We start from the raw sequence: 26,258 nt of genomic DNA on the forward strand, positions 1-26,258 counted from the left end.
AAAGTCACACAGCTGTTTAGCAACTGCTTTCTCCAGGATCTTAGAGAGAAGTGGAAGGTTAGATATAGGTCTATAGTTGGCTAAAACATCCGGATCAAGTTTGGGCTTTTTCAGAAGAGGTTTAATTACAGCTACTTTAAAGTACTGTGGTACATAACCATAAAGATAGATAGATAGATCATATCTAGTATAGAAGTGCTAACTAGGGGTAAAACTTCTTTATGCAGCCTAGTCGGGATGGGGTCTAAGAGGCAGGTTGATGGTTTAGATGAAGAAATTATTGAAGTTAGTTGGTAAAGATTGAGGGAAGCAAAGCAGTCTAAACATATATCTGGTTCTACAGCTGTTTCTAAGGTCTCTAAGAGTTTAGAGATAAGTTGGTGCCAGTCGAGGGCAGGTCTTGGTGAATTTTGTTTCTAATAGTTAGAATATTATAGTTAAAGAAGCTCATGAAGTCATAACTACTGAGAGCTATGGGAGTACTTGGCTCAATAGAGCTGTGACTCTCTGTCAGCCTGACTACAGTGCTGAAAAGAAACCTGGGGTTGTTCCTATTTTCCTCTATTAATGACGAGTAGTACGCTGCTCTGGCATTACGGAAGGCCTTCCTATACGTTTTAAGACTATCTTGCCAGATTAAACAAGAATTTTCCAGTTTGGTGAAACGCCAATTCCTCACAAGTTTCCGCGATATTTGCTTTAATTTGCGAGTTTCAGTATTATACCATGGAGCTAACCCTCTTTGTTTTAATATGGAATTAGCATAGGAGTCCTCCGTTACTTTGTGACTTGATAATGAATTTAGAGCTGATGGAATCGCATCCTTAAATTTAGCTACAGCACTATCAGACAGACATCTTGTATAAAAAATTTTGCCCAATGGTGTGTAGTTCAGCAATACAAACTCAAAAGTCATCAAACAGTGGTCAGATAAAGAGGGATTCTGTGGGAACACTATTAAATGTTCAATTTCAATACCATATACCAGAACAAGGTCAAGGGTGTGGTTAAAACAGTGAGTCGGTTCATGAACACTCTGAGAGAAGCCAATGGAATCTAACAGAGAGATAAACGCAGTACTGAAGCTGTCATTCTCAATGTCCACATGACCACACCAAGTTTGAAAAAAAAAAACAGATTGACACACCCTGGACTATTGGTTTCGGCAGCTCTGCATAGACACTCAGGTAGCAAAGAGCAGCTCTGGACGAGTAGTGACCCTGAGCAGCAGCAGTGATTTTATTGGGGAAAGTATAGCTTAAAACCCACAGTATCATCACCGTAGCTGGCTTTGTTTTACACACCAACCACATCGGGGTGTCATGATCTGCCAGCTTCACAGAGCTTACACCCAGCCTGAGAAGCCACACAGCACTGTGAGAATCATGTACTTTGACCATTACAGTGCTGTCACCATTTCTGTTCACTCTCTACACCTCTGAAATTGGCTTCAACTGGGGAACGAGCCACCTACAGAGGTTCTCGGACAACTCCTCCATGGATGTTGGAGTTGAATTGGAAGAGTACAGAGACCTACTTGAGAGCTCCATTGGTTTCTGTGACAGCAACCACCTCCAACTCAACACAGGGAAACCAAGGTAGACACAAGTTCCTTGGAGTGCAACTCAACAAAAACTGGACTGGACTGAGGCCCTCTACAGGAAAGGACAGAGCAAGCTGTTCTTCTTCCTGGATTTCTCCAGTACCTCCTATGCTTGTCTGCTTGCAACCAGCCTGCTAGCCTCCTGACCTTACCCTGACCTGTTAGCAAATTTGAGAATCCTACTATGGCAAAGGCATGACCCACTCTACTTTGCCTCTGACTGGCTTAGCCAGACGATGACTTTTTTCTCACGTAGCCATCACTGTAGTAGTGTTGATCTTTGGGGGTAATACATTATTTGGCTTGAAAATTGTTTTCAGCTGCTCACTTCTTACAGGGATCCTCCAGTCTTTCAATATGAGGCATGCTATGTTAAACTTACCGCGGTAGATTTGGGAGGGTTGTAACTTTCAGCCCAGATTCACTTCAAGCAGTGATTGGCCAGGTGTGCAGGGGTGAAGAAAAGGGTTTAGAACTTCTGTCCAGGGCCGTAACCAGGTTTTCGAAATTAGTGAGATCCAGATTTTTTGTTTCTTTAATAGAGCTTATTTACAATAATTCTGTGAAGGCTTGAACCGGAAAGTGGGCACAGCACTATGGTTGGGTGAAGAACACACTATCAGTGGTACTTGCCTGACTGCATTGGGCCGCAGCTAGCTGTTCATCATGGTCTTTCTCCTTCACTTCTTGGCTTAGGCTACTAAAACTGCATAAAATAAGAGTTATGATCAGGTAGTGCAAATGTGACAGGATAATCTTGGTATAGGCCTATTAATCTTCACATCATGTGTTAGGGGTGTAACGGAAAATTAAATTTATGGCAGCTTCGATTTCAGTAAAGTGGAAAGGACCCTAGCAATGTTTGCTATCATCAAAGTCCTTATAGGCAAGTCATGCCACTTGACCGCCATATTGGCAATACCTACGGGCAGCTGTTTCGGAGTAACATGACCAGGCTCCTATCTGAATGAATAAGGAGAAAGCCAGAACTGCACCACGACATAAAAACTACATGAATAGAATCAGCAGTAAAGAAAAGAGTTTGACAACTTTGCCCCAACTTTGCCCCAAAATAAGGTTTAAAAAGCATTTTTTCCCGACCGGCAATAAAAAATAACAGACCCTTATGTCAGTGGAACCATAGGATTGGCTGAAACATGTTTCCCGCTTTGGCTGTTAAAAGCAGCAGTTGCCTTTCTAGTGGGAGGGGCAGGATAACCGCAATCTTTGCCTTTATGGGCTTTCCCATAGAGTTGTACTGAGGATGTGATTGAGTGGTGTGTCTCCTCTAAAATGTCTCTGCTATCATTCACTACATAGAGACCCAGAAACTTTTGCCTTAAGCAGAATATCATCTCAGCCCTCTGCTTGGTGAGAGTGAAATCAGTACCTGTAAGAAATAACACAGGAGCTTAAATGTATCTTAAATGTAGCCTGTAACTGTCACAGGCTGTGTTATGGAGTAACTAATTACATGTAATTTTGTTATATAATTTAATTACAAAATAAATGCAACTTTAATTCTTTACAGTTACTAAGAAGAAAAAGGTGTATGATGTAATCATGATTACATTGGGGGTTAAATCTGAATATTTTCTATGTTGAATAATATTCATTTTATTGCTTTGCATGTCTTTCATGTGCCCAATGTCTTCCTCTGCCATTTCCAGCCACTGCCATTTAGTAAAGTTTGATGCCATTCTGATTGGAACTGGAGAAAATGGTTCTTATGTTTGAGTTTGCAGCACTGCCTGCCTGCCAGTTAAACTGTCTTTCAAGCTGTCTTTTGAAAATGGTGAACTGTGAAAAAAAATCATCAGAAATGTTGAAAAGTAATCAAATTTAATAAGTTTCATTATTTTGAAAAAGTAAGTGAAATACACTACACTACACTACTATTTCATTTTCAAGCGAGTAACTTCAATTGGTAATTGGTAACATTTAGAAAGTTACTTTCCCAACATTGATCACAGGACTATACAGGTGGAATGACATGTGTAGACTACATAGTGGGCATTAATATTTCTATATGACAACGTAAAAAACAGCAGATCCTTGCTGAATGCTTTGGTTGATATTACAGCCTAGTAATTTGACGTCAGCAGCTGTTTGCACTCATTTTGACACTATTATAGCAGCTGAATTACTGTGATGCACGGATCAGCTCCAACATTATTTGAGTCCTCATGCAAAATTATTAACAAATTATTTTCTCAGATTTCCACCTCTACCGGTCCTTGTAGCTTTCCAGGTGATTACTTCATTGTGTACTGATATACGATTGTTTCCTTTTACGATTTCCTTTCATGATTAGAGAGGTCTGTTGTCATTTTAAACCTGCCTATTTGCACAGTAAAGTCACAGCAAATGTTGTGGGACATTTAAGCAGCAAAACCAAAAAATTTAGTCACAACTTGACAGGACAGACAAAGGAAACTATCCTGAGGAAACATAATTTTAGCATTAAAATGTAGCTTCTGAAATAATTTAGATGCTCTAATAGAGCTCAGGATTGATCAGGAAGACAGCTGCTTTACTAGTTAGTTAGTTTCAATGTATGAACCTGGACTGTGTGTGAGACCTTTTGCATGTGAAGAAGAACACAGAACATGAATTAATATTAGATCCTGACCAATCCTTTTGGCATGTCTGGAGATTTTAATATTCAATGACGTTAGGCTGCTGTGCCTCATGCGTAAAGGAGCACAGCGTCTCTTTTAACTGGGAGCCTTCATTTAAGTTGATTGCGTTTACTGGTAGGCTATAGTTTACATATGATTATGGAGGTGCTGCAAAGACCGCTACAGGGGGAAATCTGAGAAAATAATTTGTTAATAATTTTGCATGAGGACTCAAATAATTTTAGAGCTGATCCGTGCATCACATCCGTCATTACTATGAAAGCCTTCCAGGACAGTTGTCTGAATCCATTTGAATGTTGTCTGAATCTATTTTAATGTTCATTTTAAGCCTCACAGAGGGTTAGCGCCAGAATACGTAGCTGACATCCTTGCCTCCTAAAGGGTATACAGAAAGTGTGGGAGGGGACTATTTTAAAATGTGTCAATGTCCTTAACTGACTTTGCATGCCCCTGCATAATTAGATATTCTGAAGAAATATAAACATTCACTGATAAAACTGATTGACCACTTAAAAAAATGTTTAATTTCAACCAGGTCATTTTCCTAATGTCTTGAATGATGTATTTTTAAGTATGCAGCTACCAATTTATGCTATAGGATAATTAGCATTGTGTTTTTATCTATATAGCTTTAAAAAGTTGTAATTTCTGACCCATCTGGCAGAGCACGGTTACTACATCCTGACCTATTTGGATTTAGACGAATCATTCTACTAAAATAGCCAACTGTGTACAATTAAAGATCATCAACATTAGATAAGGATAAGAGATAAAAACATCAAAGTGGAATTATTTCAAAACATTTGTTTTGTAAATTAGCTGTACACTGGATTGATGCAGTTTTAAAATCATGGACAACTTAAAAACCTGGGAAATTTGAAGGGCACCTGGAGAGCGCAGACCTCTTCCAATGCAAATAGTCCAGTCTTCTATGAATATTGAAATCCAAAACCGCTAAATACACAAAAGTATTGGGACACCCCTCTAAATCATTGAAGTCAGGTGTTCCATTCACTTCCATGGCCGTGCAGACTGCCTCTCCAAACAACTGTGATAGAATGGGTCTTGGGATTCTGAGGTTCTGACCAAAAGAGGTAATTGTAAATATTTCAATATATTTATGCCTTATACTTAAGAATCTTGAACCCCTTGACACCCCTAAAATGGACCATACCATTTCCTAACGTTGACTGTAGTTGAAGGTCTTGTCTGGCTGCGTCACTCACAGCTGCTGCTGTTCCACTGCATCACACGCTAACTATCTAGCTTGTTTAATACACAACTCTCCTACCTTCAGAGTTTCGTATTTAGCATTTCTTTTACTTAAAATGAGCTATCTGATGTTAGCTAGCTGATAGTCCACTCTATCATTTCATTATCATTATGTCATTTAATATTTTATGTAATTGTTAGTTAATACTGGTGCTTAGGCATGAGTACTGAAATTGAGGATTAGTTATGGTAGAGATACAGTTTGACATCAATATAGAGTTTATTATTTTATTGTAAGTCTTTTGTGAGTGTTTTTACAATAATCATAGCATTTGTTTTCACTCTGGAATTCAGGAGTTTTACCTGCCCAGGTAAATGTTAAAATCCAGGTTTGTTATTTCAGATGTATTCAGTTATTTTTATATAGCGCCAATTCATAACAAAAGTCATGTCATTGCACTTTTCATATAGAAGAGGTGTAGACTGTACTCTGTTTTTTTCCCCACAATTCCCAGTTCCCCAACAATGAATGACTACTGCTTTATTATTTATTATTATTTCATTCACAATCAACATGAGCGAGAGGAAAGGAGATATTTGCTAAAAAGAGTAACTTGAAAGGATAGGAATTAGAGCCTTTTTTTTATGATAGTGTCTTTGGTTCTGGTTCAGCATCAAGTGGGTCTGTTTTGAGCGGTCATGATGGCCTGTTGATGTGTGTGCAGGTCTGACTTTCTTGCAGTTTTGCCCTAGAATACTTGGTGACCTCTGACTACAGAAGTTGTTGTGTGGTATAGGAACCCATCAACTGGTATGATGAATTTGGTTTATCATCATCCACAGACAGCATATATTAATTAAATAAGCAAGGATATTGTAAGTATTGTAAGATTTCACTGATGCACACACCTGCGCTGTACTGAGAATCCTTTAGGACTTGGAAAAACGTTAACCCCCCGGTTGTGATTGTATAATTTGCACCCTGAGTTTAAATGGTTTTCATCCTACCTTTCTGGTAGAAGTTTTAGTGTTTATGTGAATCAGATCATGCCTGGCACTGCAGGGTTGTCGTGTGGGGTACCTCAGGGTTCTGTCTTGGGACCCATCCTGTTCCTTTTGTATATATTTCCTCTAGAACAGATTATTAGTCAATTCAGTGAATATCTTACAATGTATGTAAATAATATTCAACTGTACTGCTCGTTCAAGGAAACTGAGTTCCATAAATTGTCTTTAATTAACTGTTTGACCAGTATCAAACAGTGGTTATGTGACAATGTCTTGCTTCTGAACTCAGAGATAACAGAAACACTAATTATCGCCCCTGAAAGTAGCATCCCTCAGATAAAGCAGCATATTGATGACTTAGGCTCGTCAGCAGAGCCTCAGGAGCTTAGGTGTTGTTTTTGATTCAGCGATGTCCTTAGAGTACCACTCTAAACAATAAGTCAGAAACTGATTCTTCCAACTGAGAAATATTTCCAAATTAAGAACACTGGTGTCAAAGGGTGAGTTGGAGATGATCATTCATGCTTTTATTTCCTCTCGTTAAGATTACTGTAACAGCCTTTTTACTTGTTTGAGCAAGAATGAGCGTTACCATCTCCAGGCTGTTCAGAACTCTGTTGTTAACTCACATTAACAAAAGAGCGCACATCACACCTGTTTTAGCATCACTTCACTGGCCACCAGTCCAGTATAGAATTCAATTTAAAATCCTGGTCCTTACTTTTAGAGCCCTGCATGGTCAAGTTCCTCCCTACATCTCTGAGTTAATACAGCTTCATACTCTGACCCGTAGTTTGAGGTCATCAGGTCAGAGGTTGTTAGTGGTTCCCCACACCCCACACTCATTTTAAAAACAGAGGGGATCGATCATTCCAAGCAGTGGCACCTAGGCTGTGGAATGCATTGTCTCCCTTTCTAAGTTGTGTGAATTCTGTCGATTCTTTTAAAAAGCAACTGAAGACTCTGCTATTCAAGCAGGCTTTTAGTTAGATGAGGGATTTTGTTCTATGTTTTTCCTTTTGTTTTTAAATTTTCTTATGCATTGTATTTTAATTTGTTGTATTGTATTACATGTTATTGTGAATATACAAATAAACTTTACTTACTTACTTACTTACTTTAAGAGTGTGATAGCTAGGGGAAAAAGCTGCTCTGCAGTCTGGTGGTGCGGCAGCTGAAACTTCTATATCTCTTCCCAGAAGACATCAGAGTGAACAGTCTGTGGCTGGGTGGGTACTGTCCTTTATTATCCTTTGGGCTCTGCATAGGTACCTCACCTCACCGATAACACTGATGCTCAGGAGATGGGTACCAATGATCTTCTGAGCAGTTTTAATCACCCACTGCATGTAATTGTTTCTGTAGATATCCACTGAGCAGACAAGGCATCTTTGATACGCTCTTGTCTTTATTTGGGTATTTGGTATTGTAAGTAAACCAAAAGTAACTAAAAGTAATCAGGTTACATTACTTTTATTTTGTGGTACTTGGATTACGTTACTGATTACATTTTTAAGAAGTAATTAGTAATTGTACTGGATTAAAGTAATCCTCCCATCCCTGGTTGTGTGAACAGTTAGAAATGAGAGCTTAAGAGACAAGAGCTATCTGACCTACTTTCACGTTTCTACACAGTGGTCAGTCTCTGTGTAAACACTGTGTGATAATAGATTGCATTTCTTTTTAAGTACATACTGAGGACTTTAGAACAGTAGAATGCAAGAGCGATCACTAGTCTATCACTGGCTGTCATGACTATGACAAAAGGAAGTCAGAATGTGATGTGAATTTCCCTAATCACCTACTGCCCTTATTCCCTAACATTACACTATCTGAAGAGCTTTGGACAGACACAGCTGTCACCCACTGTCACTTTACTAAGAAATCTGTGCACAGCATATACGTAGGCCTTCATATACCTGAAATTCACAACAAAACCCCTACTGAAACCTCACAGTTTGTAAAACTGCTTCAAGCTTATATTAACACTGTCATGATCAGATTTTTGCCATAAGCAAATCAAACCTTTGCTTTGGAGTAAATGAAAGCAATTAATAAACAGCAATAAGATTTTGGACGCATAATGTAAAAATGTCTTTTTCACCGCTACACTGCCTTAATGTCGGTTTATTTTATTGTATTGGTATAAAATTACCCAGATCGAGTGGCCCATAGAGCAAGCACACTAGCGTTTTTTTTCTCAATGACATTTGTGTAAAATGATACATCTCAATACAATATATACACCATTTGCTGATAACAGGTCTGGTGGATATCTGCACTCTACTGTGTGCAATATTCAAGCTTACTTTGTTAACTGTTATTTTAGCCAACTGTAATTAATCACACCATCCTTCTGAAAGTGTTTTACTTTTTAAGTCATTCCATAACTCAGGGAGCATTACCCTCTCCACTTTGACTTTGCCATAAGGACTATGACGTGAGTTGTAGGATCAAGGGATTGTTGAAAAATCCCATGTTCTGAATTGACCTGTGATTCCGGAGGGATTAAAGTTGTCTTACCTCCCTCACATGTCAACTGCAACTGTAGCCATTATATGTTCGTGGATCACCACCTTTTAAGCTGCTTTAAGACTTGGCTGCCCTCTCATGTCCACCACATAAACTTAATCAGGACAATACCATCAAACATGATCATAAAATGAACATAAATGATTCGCACAATTCTGCTGTGTTTGTTTAAATTTCCCAAATTAACTTACTATTATGCAACTGGTGCAATTCTTTATATTAAATGTCCCAATGTAGAATTATTACTCTGCATCTCAAAGTATTATAAAATAAACACTTGCTTTGAAGCTATCATTTGATACGGAGTTTCTTTATTGCTTATTCATTTCTGCACTGCTATAGTTGCCAAAAAAAAGAAAAAAAAAAAGATATTGGTTACACCAGGATTCCATGGAGGCAAATGATGGCCCATAATGACAATTCGGTGTTGGTCAAAGGTCTCACAGCTAATCCCCATTTTAATGGAGTGGACGGACATCCGCTTTCCAACTAGATCAATTGGCATTTTGTGTCTATTTAACCTTTGTGTCTTAACCTAATTGGCTGATAGTTTTAATTACCGTTCAAAATACATTTGCTAAGGCTTGTCCCTGAAAATCACTGCCAAGCAGCAAACTACTGCTGTCATTTCATTGTGATCTAATCCTGTCAGGAGTCTGTGAAGCATTAAGTATAAAAGCTACAATCAGATGTGAAGCACCAGTCACCTAGGGAGGTTCCAAGTGACAAGAAAGGCTGACTGCTGAGGACCTCCTCCTAAAATCACAATGGCAGAAGAGTGGGGAAAACAGGTATTTGCTGCCCGGCGCCATAATGAAGAAACAACAAGAGGAAATGCCTTTTCTTACACAAACAGCAATAATACCAGAGGTACAGTATTGTCATTTCATTTTTATACAGGATGGATGAATAATATGTTGGGCATGTTAATTATATGAGAGACTGCAACAAATGAAAGGAACTACCACAAAGAATGTCATTAATAAGTCTGGCAAGACTTTCAGTCAGAGTGAAAACTTTTGCCAGCTTTTTTTTACAAAATGGACTTTGGAATTCTGTTAACATACTGTATATTTTTACATTTCAAACGTGAATAATATGAATTTCTCATTTTCAAATTTGTGAGCCAACTCAAAACAAAAGTGTACAGTGGCGTATACAAAATTACAGCAATTGTTTTACCTCATTTAAGTATGTGGAAGTAGTCTACTGTGTGGCTTTCAATATCTTACAAAATAATTTTGTACAGTTCTAAATTGTGAGACTATGTATGACATTGTTGCTTTTTCCCCAGATCCCTTTGAGGGTCCCAATTACCACATTGCTCCTCGGTGGACTTACAACCTCGCAACATTCTGGATGTTTTGTGTGGTCGTCTTATCAACCGTCACCAATGGTCTGGTCTTGGTGGCCACAGCAAAGTTCAAGAAACTCCGTCACCCTCTGAACTGGATCTTGGTCAATCTTGCCATTGCTGATCTCGCAGAGACACTTCTTGCCAGCACCATCAGTGTATGCAACCAGTTTTTTGGCTACTTCATTCTGGGACACCCAATGTGCGTCTTTGAGGGCTTCACCGTCGCAACTTGCGGTAAGTGTTCACAGTTTTTCATCTTTGATGTTAAAGTATTTAGGAACAGTTTGTCAAGACATTAATTATCAGGGTGTGAATAAACACATTTACTGAGTATCCTGATTTCTTACACAGGCATCACTGGTCTTTGGTCTCTGACTATCATCTCATGGGAGAGATGGATAGTTGTGTGCAAACCTTTTGGAAATGTCAAGTTTGATGAAAAGTGGGCCACAGGTGGAATAGTGTTCTCCTGGGTCTGGTCGGCAATCTGGTGTGCTCCCCCCGTCTTCGGATGGAGCAGGTAGCCTGGTGTTTTATATCTTCCAAAACCTGAGTTGTGAATTTATCAGTGGGAATGTAAACCAAACATTTTCTTGCATCAGGTACTGGCCTCATGGACTGAAGACTTCCTGTGGACCTGATGTATTCAGTGGAAGTGAAGATCCTGGAGTCCAGTCCTACATGATTGTTCTTATGATTACATGTTGTTTCATTCCTCTGGCTATCATCATCTTTTGCTACCTTGCAGTCTGGATGGCTATCCGTGCTGTAAGTTATCTTACCTGCAGTTCTGTACTTTATATAGCCTGGTATAGACCACAGTCTGGCAGAATCTCACACTGTGTTGGATTGTCGACCGCAGGTTGCCATGCAGCAGAAGGAATCAGAGTCAACACAGAAAGCTGAGAGAGAAGTTTCCAGGATGGTTGTTATCATGATCTTTGCATATTGTTTCTGCTGGGGACCTTACACCTTTTTCGCCTGCTTTGCTGCGGCTAATCCTGGGTATGCCTTCCATCCTCTGGCTGCTTCCATGCCTGCATACTTTGCCAAGAGCGCCACCATCTGGAACCCAGTCATCTATGTCTTCATGAACCGACAGGTGGGCACAGCAATCTCATTGTCACAGTGATCACATTTCTATATCTACATCAAATGTGTTTGGTTTATATTTTTAAATGTTTTCTTATTCTGTACCTTATAGTTCCGATCATGCATCATGCAGCTCTTTGGCAAAGAAGCAGATGATGGCTCTGAAGTATCCACATCAAAGACAGAGGTCTCCTCTGTGTCTCCTGCATAAACCTCCATGTTCTCCCTTTTGGAAAAAAACTGAGAACCATTTTAATTTGTACAGTAAATACTTGTTGTTTCTTTTTTTTTTTTTAGTAAATATAGCTTTCTGGCAAATGGAAAATCAAAAAATATATAAAGAAAATTAATCATTATATCTGGTCTTTTTTTCCAGATGAACATTAAAAAAAACAAGCATATTAAACATTTTCTTTTGGTGATTTTTATATAACTGCCAGTGCAGAGATCAAAATGTGCTATTAGAACCTTGACCATTTTCCTCATCATTGTTGGTAATGTGTTTAGTAAGATGCCTTTTAGACATTTAAAAGAAACTATATGGGCTAGAAGTTCTCTAGTAGAACTGACCAAAAAAACATCAACACGGGGTGTTGACATAGTATTATGGACAGTAGCTAGGTTTGGGTGACTGTGCCCTGGTACTGAAAAAGGTTTATTTGTAACAATAGATCTATAGTTACTGATTCTCAATCCACACCTTAAACCATTTCAATCTGAATGTAAATGTACCTCACATTTGTATGGTCACATTTCATGATAACTGAGCCTCAAATTATGCCAGTTTTAGACAGTGACCCAGTCTCAGATTTAATCCAGGCTTTCAGTAATTCTTATCTGCTGACCACACTGTTGCAGGCACTGTCGAAGGCAACCCTTTCTCACTCCCAACTTGTTACATATAGACTCATTGTTAAGACCTGTCAGCGTCAGTTTGTGACGCACTGGGGATCCCCATTGCGTGATAGATCAACGCAGTGTGGAAAGCCCTGTAGTGTCACTTTTGAAAAGTAAAGGTATGATATTTAACTGAAAAGACTGAGTAAGAAGGTAGTTGGAGTCTAACCTGACGTGGCACATTTAATGTTTTTAACCGTTGCTAACTTGACCTCGGAGCCTCGAACATCGAAAAACGCTAAAGGGGTACCCAGGGCGGTTAAAAGCGACACCAAGGGGTCTTGACCAAGTGTCAATATGTGACGAGTCAGGAGTGAGAATGTGTTGGTTGAGGGTACATGGTTAACTGGTTTATAGACTTTGCCTTGAAGAGTTTAGAGGGAATTTTGGCAAACATGCACATATCTTTGAATACAACAAATGAATTAATTTTCATTTTTAGGCAAGAATTATTCGCTTGCTTCTGGGTTTTTGGCCATCAGGAGTTATCTGTGCTGTAGAGAAAAGCAAAGAGAAAACAAGAAGATTCTAGTCATTCCAACAACACTCAACAAAATACACATATAACACACTAATCTGAGATTAGGATTATTACCTGAGGTGAAGTGAACACAAAAGACCATATGAATAGCAAAGGTGGGTTCAGTTCACTTCACAAGAATAATAAACTTTCACTACACATGTAGAAGTGTGTAAAACAGTAATGAAGATTCCTGTTGGCAGTTGGAAGCAAATCTGAGTTCTGCTAGTAGTGAGCTTTTACCAAACATGAATAGTTCAGAACTAGCGGAATTCCAGATCTACCTTCAAAACACAGGACTACTCTTGAAGTAGGAGTTAATTTCCATTACAAGGGGTGAAAACAAAACCCATCTTGGAAGCAATGTAAATTTATACGAAAATAAGAAAAGTCTGCCTTACAGACTACTTCACACGACCTCAAAAATTGTTCTACACTTAAAGAGGTGGTATTATGGGTTATTTGCTTTTTCCCTCTCCTTTATTGAGTTATATACCTTTTTTGTGCATGTAACAGGTGTGCAAAGTGAAAAAGCCCAAAGTCCAGCCCAAAGGGAGTTCCCATCTCCCACAGAAAGCTCTGCTCTGAACTGCCTGAAAACAGCTCGTTTGTAGTCCAGCTGCTTCACTTTCATCCTTCAGGGATGAAAGCTAAATGCTCCTCATATAAACTGGTTGGCAACATGTAGCCTATAGCTGAATCAAAGCTGTTTACTGGCTTCTAACTGACCTGCCCTTCTCTGCTTTTGATTGGCTAGTAGTCCTTAACTAGGAACTGTGCATTTGCAACTCCCAACAAAGATCATTTAGAGACAAGATGTATCACTCCATAGCTAAAACGAAGCCTTCAATACAGGGTGAAAAGAGGAGCTGCAGCAATGTGCAGTGTGAAGAAAAAGGTGTTTTTTTTTCTGGTTCTGGTACAACCCCTAAATAGGATTTTGAACCTGAAAATGAGCATAATACCACCTCTTTAAGCACTTACTTACATAAAGAAATGTGGAAACAAAGGACAATAGAGGAAAAGTTGACAGATTTCTTGTTGTCAGATATCCTTTTCCTCATTGGAAGTCCCACACTGAGGTCTTGACAAACCTGTGACGCGGTTTCCTTTGATGGACGTGCGCTTGAGAAAAGCACTGATACACCGGATTAAACCATTATCCAGCTTTGGTAAACCACTGCTGTCCCTTAAGTGAACTGTCATTCTGGAGACGTTTTCGGGCATGTCAGAGCTAATTGAGCCAATCAATTTAGTGGAACAACCGGAGGGGCCCCTCTAATCTCATTTGGTTTGTGACATGGGAAAGCTTCACCTGCATTATCCAAGTTGCTGTGGGTGCTATGACGGCTGTATTCTTCAAAAGTACCCTCTAGTAAAATGGCCATTTACTAATTATCACTAACAAAGTACATTTACTTTAGTATTGTACATATTTCAGGTACTTGTACGTTACTTGACAATTTTATTTTCATGCCACTGTCTACTTCTACTCCAATACATCGCAGGGGCAAGGGCAATTTTGTACTTTTTACCTCACTATATTTATCTGACAATTTTAGTTACAGTTACTTAACCAATTAATATTTTTTACAGGCAAAACATATGAAGATTCACTAAATTATGTTTTGTAATAAATTAAACTACCCAACATTTTTCACAAGTACAACTGAAATGAATATTAGAGTGACACTGAAATTAACTTGCAACATTACTAAGACATTTTTCATGGAAAAAAGATGCTGCTTTTCCTTTTCACTTAACCCAAACTCATCGTCAACCGCATATCCGGTGTGCAAGGTCATGGGGGGCTGGAACCAATCCCAGCTGGCATTGGGGACACCCTGGACAGGTCACCTGTCCATCGCAGGGACAACACATAGACAAACAACAATTCACACTCATGCTCACACCTAGGACAATTTAGAGTCACCAATAAACCTGCATGTCTTTGGACTCTGAGAGGAAGCTGGAGCACCTGTGGAGACACAGGGAGGCTTTTCCTTTAAAATAGTTTTTTAAATTAATCTTTAAATTAAATTTTTTTTGTAATAATTTTGAACTTTTTTTGAGCTTGGTTATACATAGCAAGCATTGTGAAGGTGTTACTTTGGGCTCTGGGTAATTGTGACGGCATTTCTCACTATTTTCACAATTTAGAAAATCGATTAATGGAGAAAATAATCAGCAGATCCATATTGAAAATAATCATTAGTTGCAGGCTAAAATAAAAACTTTGGCTTCAGCACATAAAACCTTTTGTTGTATTTTCTCCTTATGTAGAGTTTGTGTTGTGCTGGGAGCCGGTCGTTTTATGGTTTTAGCTGACTCAATTGTGTTAGCTGCAGTGTTGTTGCTGTGTGTATCGTTCAGAATTAGTAGGCAAGAGAATCGTGAGCATGCATCCGACCTGATTTCTTCACTTCACAGAATAGTGGCCGCTCCAAGGAACCGAGAAAGCAGGTTGGTTGTGAAGTCAGTAGGCTACAGCGTGCTGACACTGAGCTGACAGAGAGCAGTGTCTGTTGTGTTAATGCTAATATTTTAAAAATAAATGGCTACACGCAGTATATCATGCTTAAAAGCCTTAATGGAAATAATCAAGCTAACAGTGTACAAGCAGTCTGCATTAGTTATGCTCATTGGTGTAGTCTGTTGAAAACAGACGAAATTATGCACACACAATAAAGACAAACTACTCTTATTTCATGTGGATGTGACTGATGTAATGTTTCAACCAGAGATGATCCTCCTCAGGTAAAAGTGAAGAGGTGAACAAACCTGTATTTAATAGGCAATAAACTATGAAACATCACAGCATTATCTCCTAATTTGATTTGTTTGCCAAATCATAATTTAATATCGGAGATAACAAGAAAATGATTTATTTATTTATTTTTACTTATTGGAGAACTAACTATAATATTAATTCAATATTTTGTAATCACACTTGATGGATACATACAGGGAATATTGTCTGGTGTAAATGTGGCGGGTTATCTAATCAGGAGATGGTGATTTGTCATTTCGTCAAAAATAAATACAAGTGTATGTTCACTTCTTTACCATCTGAAATAATTTTAGTCACATCCACGTCAAATAAAAGACTTGGGGGGAAAAGACCCATGTTTTTTTTTTTTTCTTAAGTTACTCACTAAGTTACTTGCTACTCAAGTATTTTTTTAGTAAATGATGACAACTTTTACTTCTACTTGAGTACATGTTTTGCAAGGTAACAGTACTTTTACTTGAGTACCGCTTTTGGCTACTGGTTATGTGTTTTGTTGTACTCACCAGATATCATACAGACTTTTTATGGTTCCAGCTGAAACTGCATCACTATGCCATTGTTGTGCTGCCACCCATATCAATAGTGGTGTGAAATTATTTCTATAATTTACATTTGCGCATTTACTTGTTACTGGGTATTTACAGAAACGAGGCAATTTGTTTCAAAAGGTTTTAAAAAATTTATATTCAAGGATGACCTTAAACAAAATTACTCTGTGTATGTTTTTGAAGCATGCCTGATGAATTCCAGCCGAGGTAATGATTCTTTTTGGTTACAATCAAAACAAAGCAGTGAAAATGTGTGAGAAAGCTTTCATATTACCATCTAAGTTTGAGCAATGTGGGCTTTAAAATACTGTAGTCTTTTGTTTACCCTCTTTTCATTGTAATTACAGTGTAGTTACAGGTATGCGGACTAAAGTGGTCCTTTCCCTGTAATTATTTAATATAAACATACTGGGTAAAAATAAGTTGGCAAAAACCACTATTCTTTACATTTTATATTGTCCAATACACATCACTTAAGTTTGTCTGTGAGTGAAGTTGTGTATTTAGCTCCTTAATTAACTACTGTTCCCTGTATTGTATCATCATTTTAAAATCATTGACATTTTACAACTATAAGAAGGTAAACCCTTCTATTTGTCTCAGTAGAGTTACACAATTAGTTTTTTTATTGATACCTTGTGAATATTAAATAATAATATTATATATTAAATAAACTAAAGTGTTACTGAAATCAATGCAAAATAGCCTATCATTGGAATACTGTAAATGATACTTTAACATGTAAGTAACTTTTAATTTTTTTGCTGGTGTTTATATTAACTATACAAAAAATTTCAAAGTTTAATCTATAAATATGCATTCTATATGATATCTATTTTGAGTAATATATTTATCTGTTAAATATATTTAGTGGAGTAAAAACTAATTGTTTAATTCAATTTGCAATGAATAAAAAGTATTTAGTAGCATAAAATGAACATACTCACGTAAAAGGACCACACACCGTACAAGGACCTCAAACTTGCACGTATTACAGGCTACTTGAATCAGAACCTGTGTGACGTGTGGGCCTCGAGCCTGGTCTGCAATCCTGAAGCTTTTTATATATAGAGAATTTTTTATGACGATGTTCATCATTTGCTCAAAAGGATTGAAGTAATTCCGCAACTTTGCACTCAGTTTGCACTCAGGATCCTATTGACTACTCAGTATCGTTGGCATTGGACAAAAAAAGCTTTCTAAAGCTGAAAGTAATTAAAAACTATTTGTGCACCTCCATGTCGCAGGACAGACTATCATTTGAAAGAAGTTGCATTCAGACTGGATTACAAGGATTTCATCGCTGAGTTTGTGGCCAAGAGAGACTTAAACATAATCCATTTATGTGTTTCGGATTGAGTTTATCTCATTTGTTTGAGTTACAAATGAGTGATGACAGTTGACAGATGAGATGAGATGTCATCAGTGTGTGTAAAGCCCATAGTTTTTACTGTTGATTTTTTTCTTTTGAAAGACTACTGTAACAAGTGATGAGGTTAGACATTCTGTTAAATAATTGGACTTTATAGTGGTGTTTCTTTCTCTATAATGGATTTTAAGTTTGTGGTATTAAAACCCCTCAAACTTAATCTGTTAAGAATATATTAATTTACTTGCCTAATATATCTGATTTAATATTAACTGACTGTGGTTGCACTCATGAAAAAGCACAAAAGACTGGGAAACTAATATTAGGAGACATTAAAGACACTAATTATGTTTGCAAGGGCAGAAGAAATTCCGGTAATCACTCCTCTTATCCCCTAAACAGATTTGGATGGACACAGCTGTTGCACTGAAATATTTTGGACAAATGCAGCCATGTAATTTTACAAGACTATGACTGTAAATGACAAATTACTTTTTCTTATTCCTGTATCACCACCAGGAAGTCTCATTTACTTATTTACTATAATATTGTTTATAAATGTTATTTAAGCCCCTGTCTAACCATAGGCCTAAGAGGCTCATTTTCTTGAATCATTTAATCTTATCAGACAACAGTGATTCAAGTCACCTCTTTCCTGTGACTTTCCCTGCAGGGTTCCCTGTTACTGAAGGAATTAAAGGTATCTTAATTACCTCACATCATCACCTGAAACTATCACAGCTGAATAACTGGAATTTTCACTTTCCAATTAAGCTCCAATTAAGGCCCCATCCATACTACTGCCTTTTCGTTTTAAAACGGAGACGTTTTGCTATGTTTGCACCTCCTGTCCAGACTAAAACGGCGAAAACGAAGACCTAAAACGGAGAAGTATGAAAACGCTGCCGACCCCGTTTTTCGTTTTGAAACTCCAGAGGGTGTTTTAGTGAGGACAGGAAACGATGACGCAGATGCTCACACTTGGCTCTCTGATTGGGTCTTATAAGTCATGCAAAGCAGACACACAATGAGTTTTTCACTTGGTATTTCTATTGAAATATTCCGTACTGTGCAAATAATACTCATCTGCCTACACTTGTACTGTGTACGTGACCGTATTTACTTTGCAACAACTCCCATTCAGTAACAGTCCCAGCTTATTGGTCCATGAAAAATAAAATCTGGTATGGTTCTTTGTCTGTAGTACTTTATTATTTTGCCAAAATCTGTAACAACGGAATAGACTATCTGCTTCATGTTTACACCGGCACGTGCCTGCCCAGTTTATGTGAATGGCCACTCGACGTGCGTTGTCAGTCATTTTAACATAGACGGAGATCAACTCTAAAACGCAGCTAAAACGCTGGTATGGACGGACATCATATTCGTATTAATTCTCTGTTTTTAAACTAAAACGGAGTAGTGTGGATGGGGCCTAAGACTTGCTTGCCCTTTTGTGTCTACCAAGGTTTATCTGCATACCTGTCAAGTCCTGTTCACAGTTCTTAAAGGTTATTAATGGTCCAAATTTCTTTTTATACAAAATTAGAAAGAATATTGTTTGTGTTGTGGTAAGCTCTCATTCAACACAGTCACAGATCTAATAAAAAGATAAAACTAAATACTGCAGCAGGAAACAAATAAAAATAAAGGCTCAACACTTTGTCAAAGCTGTTGCAGCTTATCTACACCAAAGGTGTTTTAGCTATTCCACATTTTAATTGAGCAGATAGACATCCGCTCGCAAACAGGATTCAACCTATTCTATTTTTTGCCTTAACCTAATTAACTGATTAGCTTTAATTACAGTACAAATTACGTTTACTGCTTTACCGCTAAGGATTACTGCCAAGCAGCACACCTTGACTGTAATTTGATTGTGACCTAATCCTTTCAGGACTCTGTGAAGCATAAGTATAAAAGCTAAAATCACATGTGAAGCACCAGTCACCTAAGGAGGTTCCAAGTGACAAGAAAGGCTGACTGCTGAGGACCTCCTCCTAAGATCAGAATGGCAGAAGAGTGGGGAAAACAGGTATTTGCTGCCCGGCGCCATAATGAAGAAACAACAAGAGGAAATGCCTTTGCTTACACAAACAGCAATAATACCAGAGGTACAGTATTGTTATTTAATTTTTTCTTTCTTTTCTACAGAGAATGCATGAATAATATGATGGGCATGCTAATTATCTCATGAACATCTTTTGCCAATTTTTGTTTTCCTTTTTTAAACTAGATTTAGGACATCTGCATATTTTTGCACTTTACACCATTGAATAATATAAATTCTCATTTTCCAAAAGACCAAGTTTAACTGTCTGTCAATACTGTAAATGTACAGTATTGTATCCAAAATTATAACAATTATCTGGTCTTATTTAACTATGAGGAAGTAGTGTATTGTCTTGCTTCCAATACCTAATAAGACAATGTGAACTTGTGAGACCACATGAGATTCTAAATTGTGCCACTTGAGACTGTTTGTTTTGTTTTTTCCCCAGATCCCTTTGAGGGTCCCAATTACCACATTGCTCCTCGGTGGACTTACAACCTCGCAACATTCTGGATGTTTTGTGTGGTCGTCTTATCAACCGTCACCAATGGTCTGGTCTTGGTGGCCACAGCAAAGTTCAAGAAACTCCGTCACCCTCTGAACTGGATCTTGGTCAATCTTGCCGTTGCTGATCTCGCAGAGACACTTCTTGCCAGCACCATCAGTGTATGCAACCAGTTTTTTGGCTACTTTATTCTGGGACACCCAATGTGCGTCTTTGAGGGCTTCACCGTCGCAACTTGCGGTAAGTGTTCACAGTTTTTCATCTTTGATGTTAAAGTATTTAGGAACAGTTTGTCAAGACATTAATTATCAGGGTGTGAATAAACACATTTACTGAGTATCCTGATTTCTTACACAGGCATCACTGGTCTTTGGTCTCTGACTATCATCTCATGGGAGAGATGGATAGTTGTGTGCAAACCTTTTGGAAATGTCAAGTTTGATGAAAAGTGGGCCACAGGTGGAATAGTGTTCTCCTGGGTCTGGTCGGCAATCTGGTGTGCTCCCCCCGTCTTCGGATGGAGCAGGTAGCCTGGTGTTTTATATCTTCCAAAACCTGAGTTGTGAATTTATCAGTGGGAATGTAAACCAAACATTTTCTTGCATCAGGTACTGGCCTCATGGACTGAAGACTTCCTGTGGACCTGATGTATTCAGTGGAAGTGAAGATCCTGGAGTCCAGTCCTACATGATTGTTCTTATGATTACATGTTGTTTCATTCCTCTGGCTATCATCATCTTTTGCTACCTTGCAGTCTGGATGGCTATCCGTGCTGTAAGTTATCTTACCTGCAGTTCTGTACTTTATATAGCCTGGTATAGACCACAGTCTGGCAGAATCTCACACTGTGTTGGATTGTCGACCGCAGGTTGCCATGCAGCAGAAGGAATCAGAGTCAACACAGAAAGCTGAGAGAGAAGTTTCCAGGATGGTTGTTATCATGATCTTTGCATATTGTTTCTGCTGGGGACCTTACACCTTTTTCGCCTGCTTTGCTGCGGCTAATCCTGGGTATGCCTTCCATCCTCTGGCTGCTTCCATGCCTGCATACTTTGCCAAGAGCGCCACCATCTGGAACCCAGTCATCTATGTCTTCATGAACCGACAGGTGGGCACAGCAGTCTCATTGTCACAGTGATCACATTTCTATATCTACATCAAATGTGTTTGGTTTATATTTTAAAAATGTTTTCTTATTCTGTACCTTATAGTTCCGATCATGCATCATGCAGCTCTTTGGCAAAGAAGCAGATGATGGCTCTGAAGTATCCACATCAAAGACAGAGGTCTCCTCTGTGTCTCCTGCATAAACCTCCATGTTCTCCCTTTTGGAAAAAAACTGAGAACCATTTTAATTTGTACAGTAAATAGTTGTTGTTTCTTTCTTCTTCTTTTTTTAGTAAATATAGCTTTCTGGCAAATGGAAAAACAAAAAAAAAAACATAAAGCAATTAATCATTATATCTGGTATTTTTTTCAGATGAACATTAAAAAAATCAATCATATTAAAAGTTGTCTTTTGGTGATTTTTATAAGTACTGATGAAGAAATCGTTATACCTTTAGAACCATAAACATTTTGCTTATCACTGGGGGTGGGGGGTGGGGGGTGCTGGAATAGGAAACAATCTCTCTGTTAACTTAGACATTTTCACAATGTAACATGCAGTGAAAGGGATGTGCACTTAATCCATTTATGTGCACTGGACTGAGTCTGTCTGCTTTCTTTGAATTACAGATAACAGATGGTTTTATTGATGAGATGACAATGTGTGTGAAGCCCACAGTTTAGTTAAGTTATTTTTTACTTTGAAAGACTATAGCAACAATTTTAGACAATGTACAATAGTACTGTATTGTACAGACTGCCATAGATCCAGACTAGGGTTAGGGTTGACCTAAAAGCCTAATTCTATTTTGAAAAGAGAAGGATTAGTTCTTAAATGTTGACTAGTATATTTCAAGCGACATTTCTTTTTTTTTTGGAATGACTATTGGGTGTTTGGTGTTAAAATCCTTTCAAATGTGACCTGTTAAGAATATGTACATTTACCTGTGTTCAACAAGACAACAGTCAATCAGAACAGATATTGGAACTAGCAGGTTTTGAAATGACAGACAAGGTGGATGACGCATGAGCATACTCAAATGAAACAATGATCGGGCGGGGACTGGAAAGCTGGCCTGATCTTAAGTAAAGTTGGTGATTGTCAGTAATGCAGGGAAGCTGCGCGAATGAAGATTAGCCTACTGTGTGGGAGCACCAGCCCAGGGACCCAGAGACCCTGCCCAACAGCTCTAAAAACACCAGCTGTCACTGGACAGGGGTCACAACTGGTTTGTGACAACTTAAGTTTGCATGAGTGGAACAAATTCAGGTATACACTCATCTGATTCACTAAATAGCTTTGGTATGGATGATTTTATTGGAATTTATTATTTGTAACCCCCAGAAGACAATCCACAAATGTGTACTATGATCCACAAATACGTATTTTTACAATTGTGTTGTGTAAAATCCTGTCCACAAAAAAGTGATTTGTACCCATTAACAGTTTTTGCACATTTGTGACTTTCCTTTTACACATTGTGGAATTTTGTCCAATGTTTCCTGTGGAAATCTGTAGACAAATCTCACACTACCCACAAACATGGATTTGTGTAAAATCATATCCACAAAAATACAGTGTGATTTGCAAATATGCACAATATACTCTTACTTTTTTTAAATTTCACATACAAAGTGGTAGGCATTTGTGGATCCATTTCTACATACAAAACATTTTTTTCACATTTATGGATCACTTCCTGTTAACGTTGCATTTGTGACTTCCCTTTTATGCATTTGTGGAATTTTATCCAATGTGTAGGGCTGAAATCTGTAAAAAGATATCTTTAAGTATGAGGGAGTTTAAAAGCTACACCAGCAGGTGTCAGCAGCAACATGACCTCTCTCATGAGTTGGATTTTCCACTAAACTAAAAGTTACCTACTGTCATCCTCATCTGTAGAACAACTGTAGAAGAATGACTTTTGCATGGTTTCAACCAGCACAAAGATCATGTTGATCTCATATTGATCTGAGCGCTCAAGACTCAGTATCTGGTCATTTCTAGTTCTGCTGTCTGCTGTGAGAGTCTGCTGTGCAGTGCCGGTTTTCTACACGTTTCTAACTTTGTATTAGCAGTGTTAACCCTGTGCCAGTTTTTACACATTTGCAGATTGCTTCCTGTTAATTTGCATGTCAGGTAACAGTTGTTAGTTCCTTTTCACACATCTATGGAATCTTGTCCAGTGTCTTCCACTAAGATCTGTAAAAAGATATCTGTTTTGTTTGAGTTTGAGAGCAGTTTACTAGCTGCACCAGCAGGGGGAGACAGCAACATTCACTGCACTACCCAGGGTCATGCTCATCTGGTCTGCTGTGCAGTTTGCTAACTGAGTGTTACCTGTGGTGAGTTACTTGTAGGAACTGATGTTTTGAAACTGGTTGTACCGATTGTATTTTTGTATTTAAATTTCACATCAAAGTATGTGATTATTTCACATCAAAATATATTGTAATTGAAATGCAGTATTCCTGAGTGGTCTTTATAGAATACAGCTTTTTACTGAAGTATCTCGAGATCTCAAAATAGTTATCCCGTTATCACAAGAAAACAACACTTGCTATCTCGAGAAATCGACATAATAATCTCGTTATCACGTGAATACGGAGTACAAAAATATTTGAATGGATGGCTGCTTAGGGCTTCCGTAGATTTTCAACTTTTTGTAACAGCTCTGACAAGAAGGTGTAACATAATTTGAACATAAATTAATGCATACGGTACAACTTTAGTAGCAACCTAATACAAGACTGTATTCTACAAAAACAATTTTCAGACGCATACAGTGATAAAGTATTCAATAGTAAATACAATACTATGTAGAGTGCAGTATCAGCTTGGACAGAATGAGGCCACGGTGCTGCTGAGGGACACAGAAGGGAAAAGGCTCAGTAATATATGGTAGAACTATGGCAAGCCATTTTAACATTTATTCCTTTAAACTTACGAGTTGCTATTTGTAATCTACTAGTACTTATTTATTAGTTACTAGTAACTATTCCATTAGCTACTAGTAACTATTCCCGTTTTACTAGTAACAACTGATTAGATACTACTACTAAATTTTTCGATTATTTGCCATCAAACAGGAAGTTTTTGTTACTTCAATGCACATAATCATATTGCTACCAAATTTCAAATGTTTGATAGGGGTCACACCCTGAAGCATCACATGCTGGCAACAGGAAGTAAGCCCTTTGTGACAAAAACAATTTGATGTATGGCATTTTCACAAAGTCATCCACACTTAACGTACTGGTACACAACATATAATTAGCAGGTGTTCACTAGTGTCACACTGGGGACACAGGAAGTCACGATTAACTCATGACCGTTTTGAAACGCATGATAATTGAGAGGAATGTCTCCCGACCTCCCCCCATCCAACACTGCTTGCAACTTTAATTCCAGTTGTAGAGTGAATGACCAATTATTGTGAAATCCATACAATCTCTCGACATGAACTAATGTGAGCTTGTTATGTAACGTGGGTTAACGTAACACAAATAACTCACCGCCGGTTACACTCAGTTAGCAAACTGTACAGCAGACTTACCTGCAGATGACAAGGATGAACCCAGTCCAGGGTCAGGAGCTGGTTTAGCTGAAACCGGGCTACAGTCCATTTCCTTGTTGTCTCCTACAGATGAGCATGACGCTGAGTAGTGCAGTGGACATCCTGTCAACTCCTGTGTCCCCCTGCTGGTGCAGCTAGTAAACTGCTTCCTAATTCACAGATAGGATGAAAGGAGGTTACAAATGTAACATGGCCTAAAAATTAACAGGAAGCACTCTGCAAATCTGTAAAAACAGTTTGTGTGTAGAATTGGGCCCACAAAGTTTATAAATATAAATATAATATAATATATATAATATATTTGTATGTGAAATAAAAATATGCATGTACAGATTAAATTGTGCATATTTGCAAATGGCACTGTATTTTTGTGGATGTGATTTCACATAGAACAAATGTAAAAATACATGCTTTGAGTAGTGAGAAATTTGTGTAAATCTTTTTACAGTTCTCTGCGGTACACATTGGACAAAATTCCACAAATGCGTAAAATGGAAGTCACAAACATAACATATAGAGGTAACAAATAGACACAAAGTGATCCTCAAAAGTGTAAAAACTGACATTTCTCTGTATTTTTGTGGATATGATTTTGCACAAGACAATGTAAAAATAGACATTTGTGAATAGTGAAATATTTGTGAATCATAGTATACATTTGTGGATTGTCTTCTGTGTGTTACAAAAATTAAATTCCAAAAGAGTTCATAGCTGGCGGACAAACACGCATCACATTCATTTTAGGCAAGAATTATTTGCATGCTTCTGAGATTTTGGCCATCAGGAGTTATCTGTGCTGGAGAGTAAAGAAAAGAGACAACAAGAAGCTTCTGGTAATAACAACACTTACACATGTACAAGTGTGAAAACTAGTTATGGAGATTCCTGTTGGCAGTCGGAAGCAAATCTGATTTCTGTTAGTAGTGAGCTTTTAACAAACATGAATAGTTCAGAACTAGGGGAATTCCAGATCTACCTTCAAAACATCAAAGCACCACATGGAAGTAGGAGTCAAGAGGTGTAAAAAATCCCCCCCAAAACAATATAGTATTTGGGGTCTTAACAAATCTGTGAGGCGGTTTCCTTTGAGGGAACTGCACTTGAGACAAGCACTGAAACATCGCTGCTGTTCCTTATGTGAACTGTCACGGAGACATTTTAGGTCATGCCAAAGGTAACTGAGCCAATCAATTTAGTGGGAAAGCCTGAGGTGTCCCTCTAATCTTATTTGATCTGCGAAATTGGAAAGCTTCACCTGCATGATCCAGATTGCTGTGGGTGCCAAAACACACTGCTATGACAGCTGCTACTCTCAAAAGTACCTTCTTTTGTCCTAAGTAAAATGTTAAGTGAAACTGAGTTAATTCTTTATGAAATTCAATACATTTTATTATTCACTGGATAAACGCTAAAACAATATTAAGAAATTATAATTTCCAAATGC

General features: G+C 38.1%; 1 protein-coding gene and 2 long non-coding RNA genes across 4 annotated transcripts; 1 reads left to right on the top strand and 2 right to left on the bottom strand.

Annotated features, from left to right (window-relative positions):
- Nucleotides 1-9,868: 9,868 nt before the first annotated feature.
- LOC119886680 lies at nucleotides 9,869-13,126 on the bottom strand. Its single transcript, XR_005441532.1, has 2 exons — nucleotides 11,552-13,126; nucleotides 9,869-11,440 (listed from the first exon to the last, which is right to left on the bottom strand). It is a non-coding gene; the product is annotated as an uncharacterized LOC119886680 (long non-coding RNA).
- A 6,443-nt stretch (nucleotides 13,127-19,569) lies between these two features.
- Nucleotides 19,570-21,439, top strand: LOC119886606 (red-sensitive opsin-like). Its single transcript, XM_038697453.1, has 6 exons — nucleotides 19,570-19,685; nucleotides 20,073-20,369; nucleotides 20,487-20,655; nucleotides 20,738-20,903; nucleotides 20,998-21,237; nucleotides 21,341-21,439. The coding sequence occupies exons 1-6, from the start codon at nucleotides 19,583-19,585 to the stop codon at nucleotides 21,437-21,439; spliced, it is 1,074 nt and encodes a 357-aa protein (XP_038553381.1). The 5' UTR covers nucleotides 19,570-19,582.
- Nucleotides 20,881-24,956, bottom strand: LOC119886608. Of its 2 annotated transcripts, XR_005441524.1 has the most exons (3): nucleotides 24,794-24,956; nucleotides 21,334-21,454; nucleotides 20,881-21,221 (listed from the first exon to the last, which is right to left on the bottom strand). It is a non-coding gene; the product is annotated as an uncharacterized LOC119886608 (long non-coding RNA). The 2 variants fall into 2 exon arrangements; XR_005441523.1 differs by having other exon boundaries at nucleotides 21,334-24,956.
- Between the last annotated feature and the right edge of the window lie 1,302 nt (nucleotides 24,957-26,258).

The sequence above is a fragment of the Micropterus salmoides genome, unplaced genomic scaffold, assembly GCF_014851395.1.
Source record: "Micropterus salmoides isolate LMB-PRFRI ecotype aquatic unplaced genomic scaffold, ASM1485139v1 Ms_hic_scaffold_4, whole genome shotgun sequence".
Classification (NCBI taxonomy): Eukaryota; Metazoa; Chordata; class Actinopteri; order Centrarchiformes; family Centrarchidae; genus Micropterus; species Micropterus salmoides.

Bases quoted from the DNA above. Each gene is read 5' to 3' on its own strand.
- LOC119886606 (XM_038697453.1), top strand. From the start codon at position 19,583: ATGGCAGAAGAGTGGGGAAAACAGGTATTTGCTGCCCGGCGCCATAAT. The intron at 20,904-20,997 runs GTAAGTTATCTT...TGTCGACCGCAG, and splicing joins TCTGGATGGCTATCCGTGCT to GTTGCCATGCAGCAGAAGGA. The intron at 21,238-21,340 runs GTGGGCACAGCA...TGTACCTTATAG, and splicing joins ATGTCTTCATGAACCGACAG to TTCCGATCATGCATCATGCA.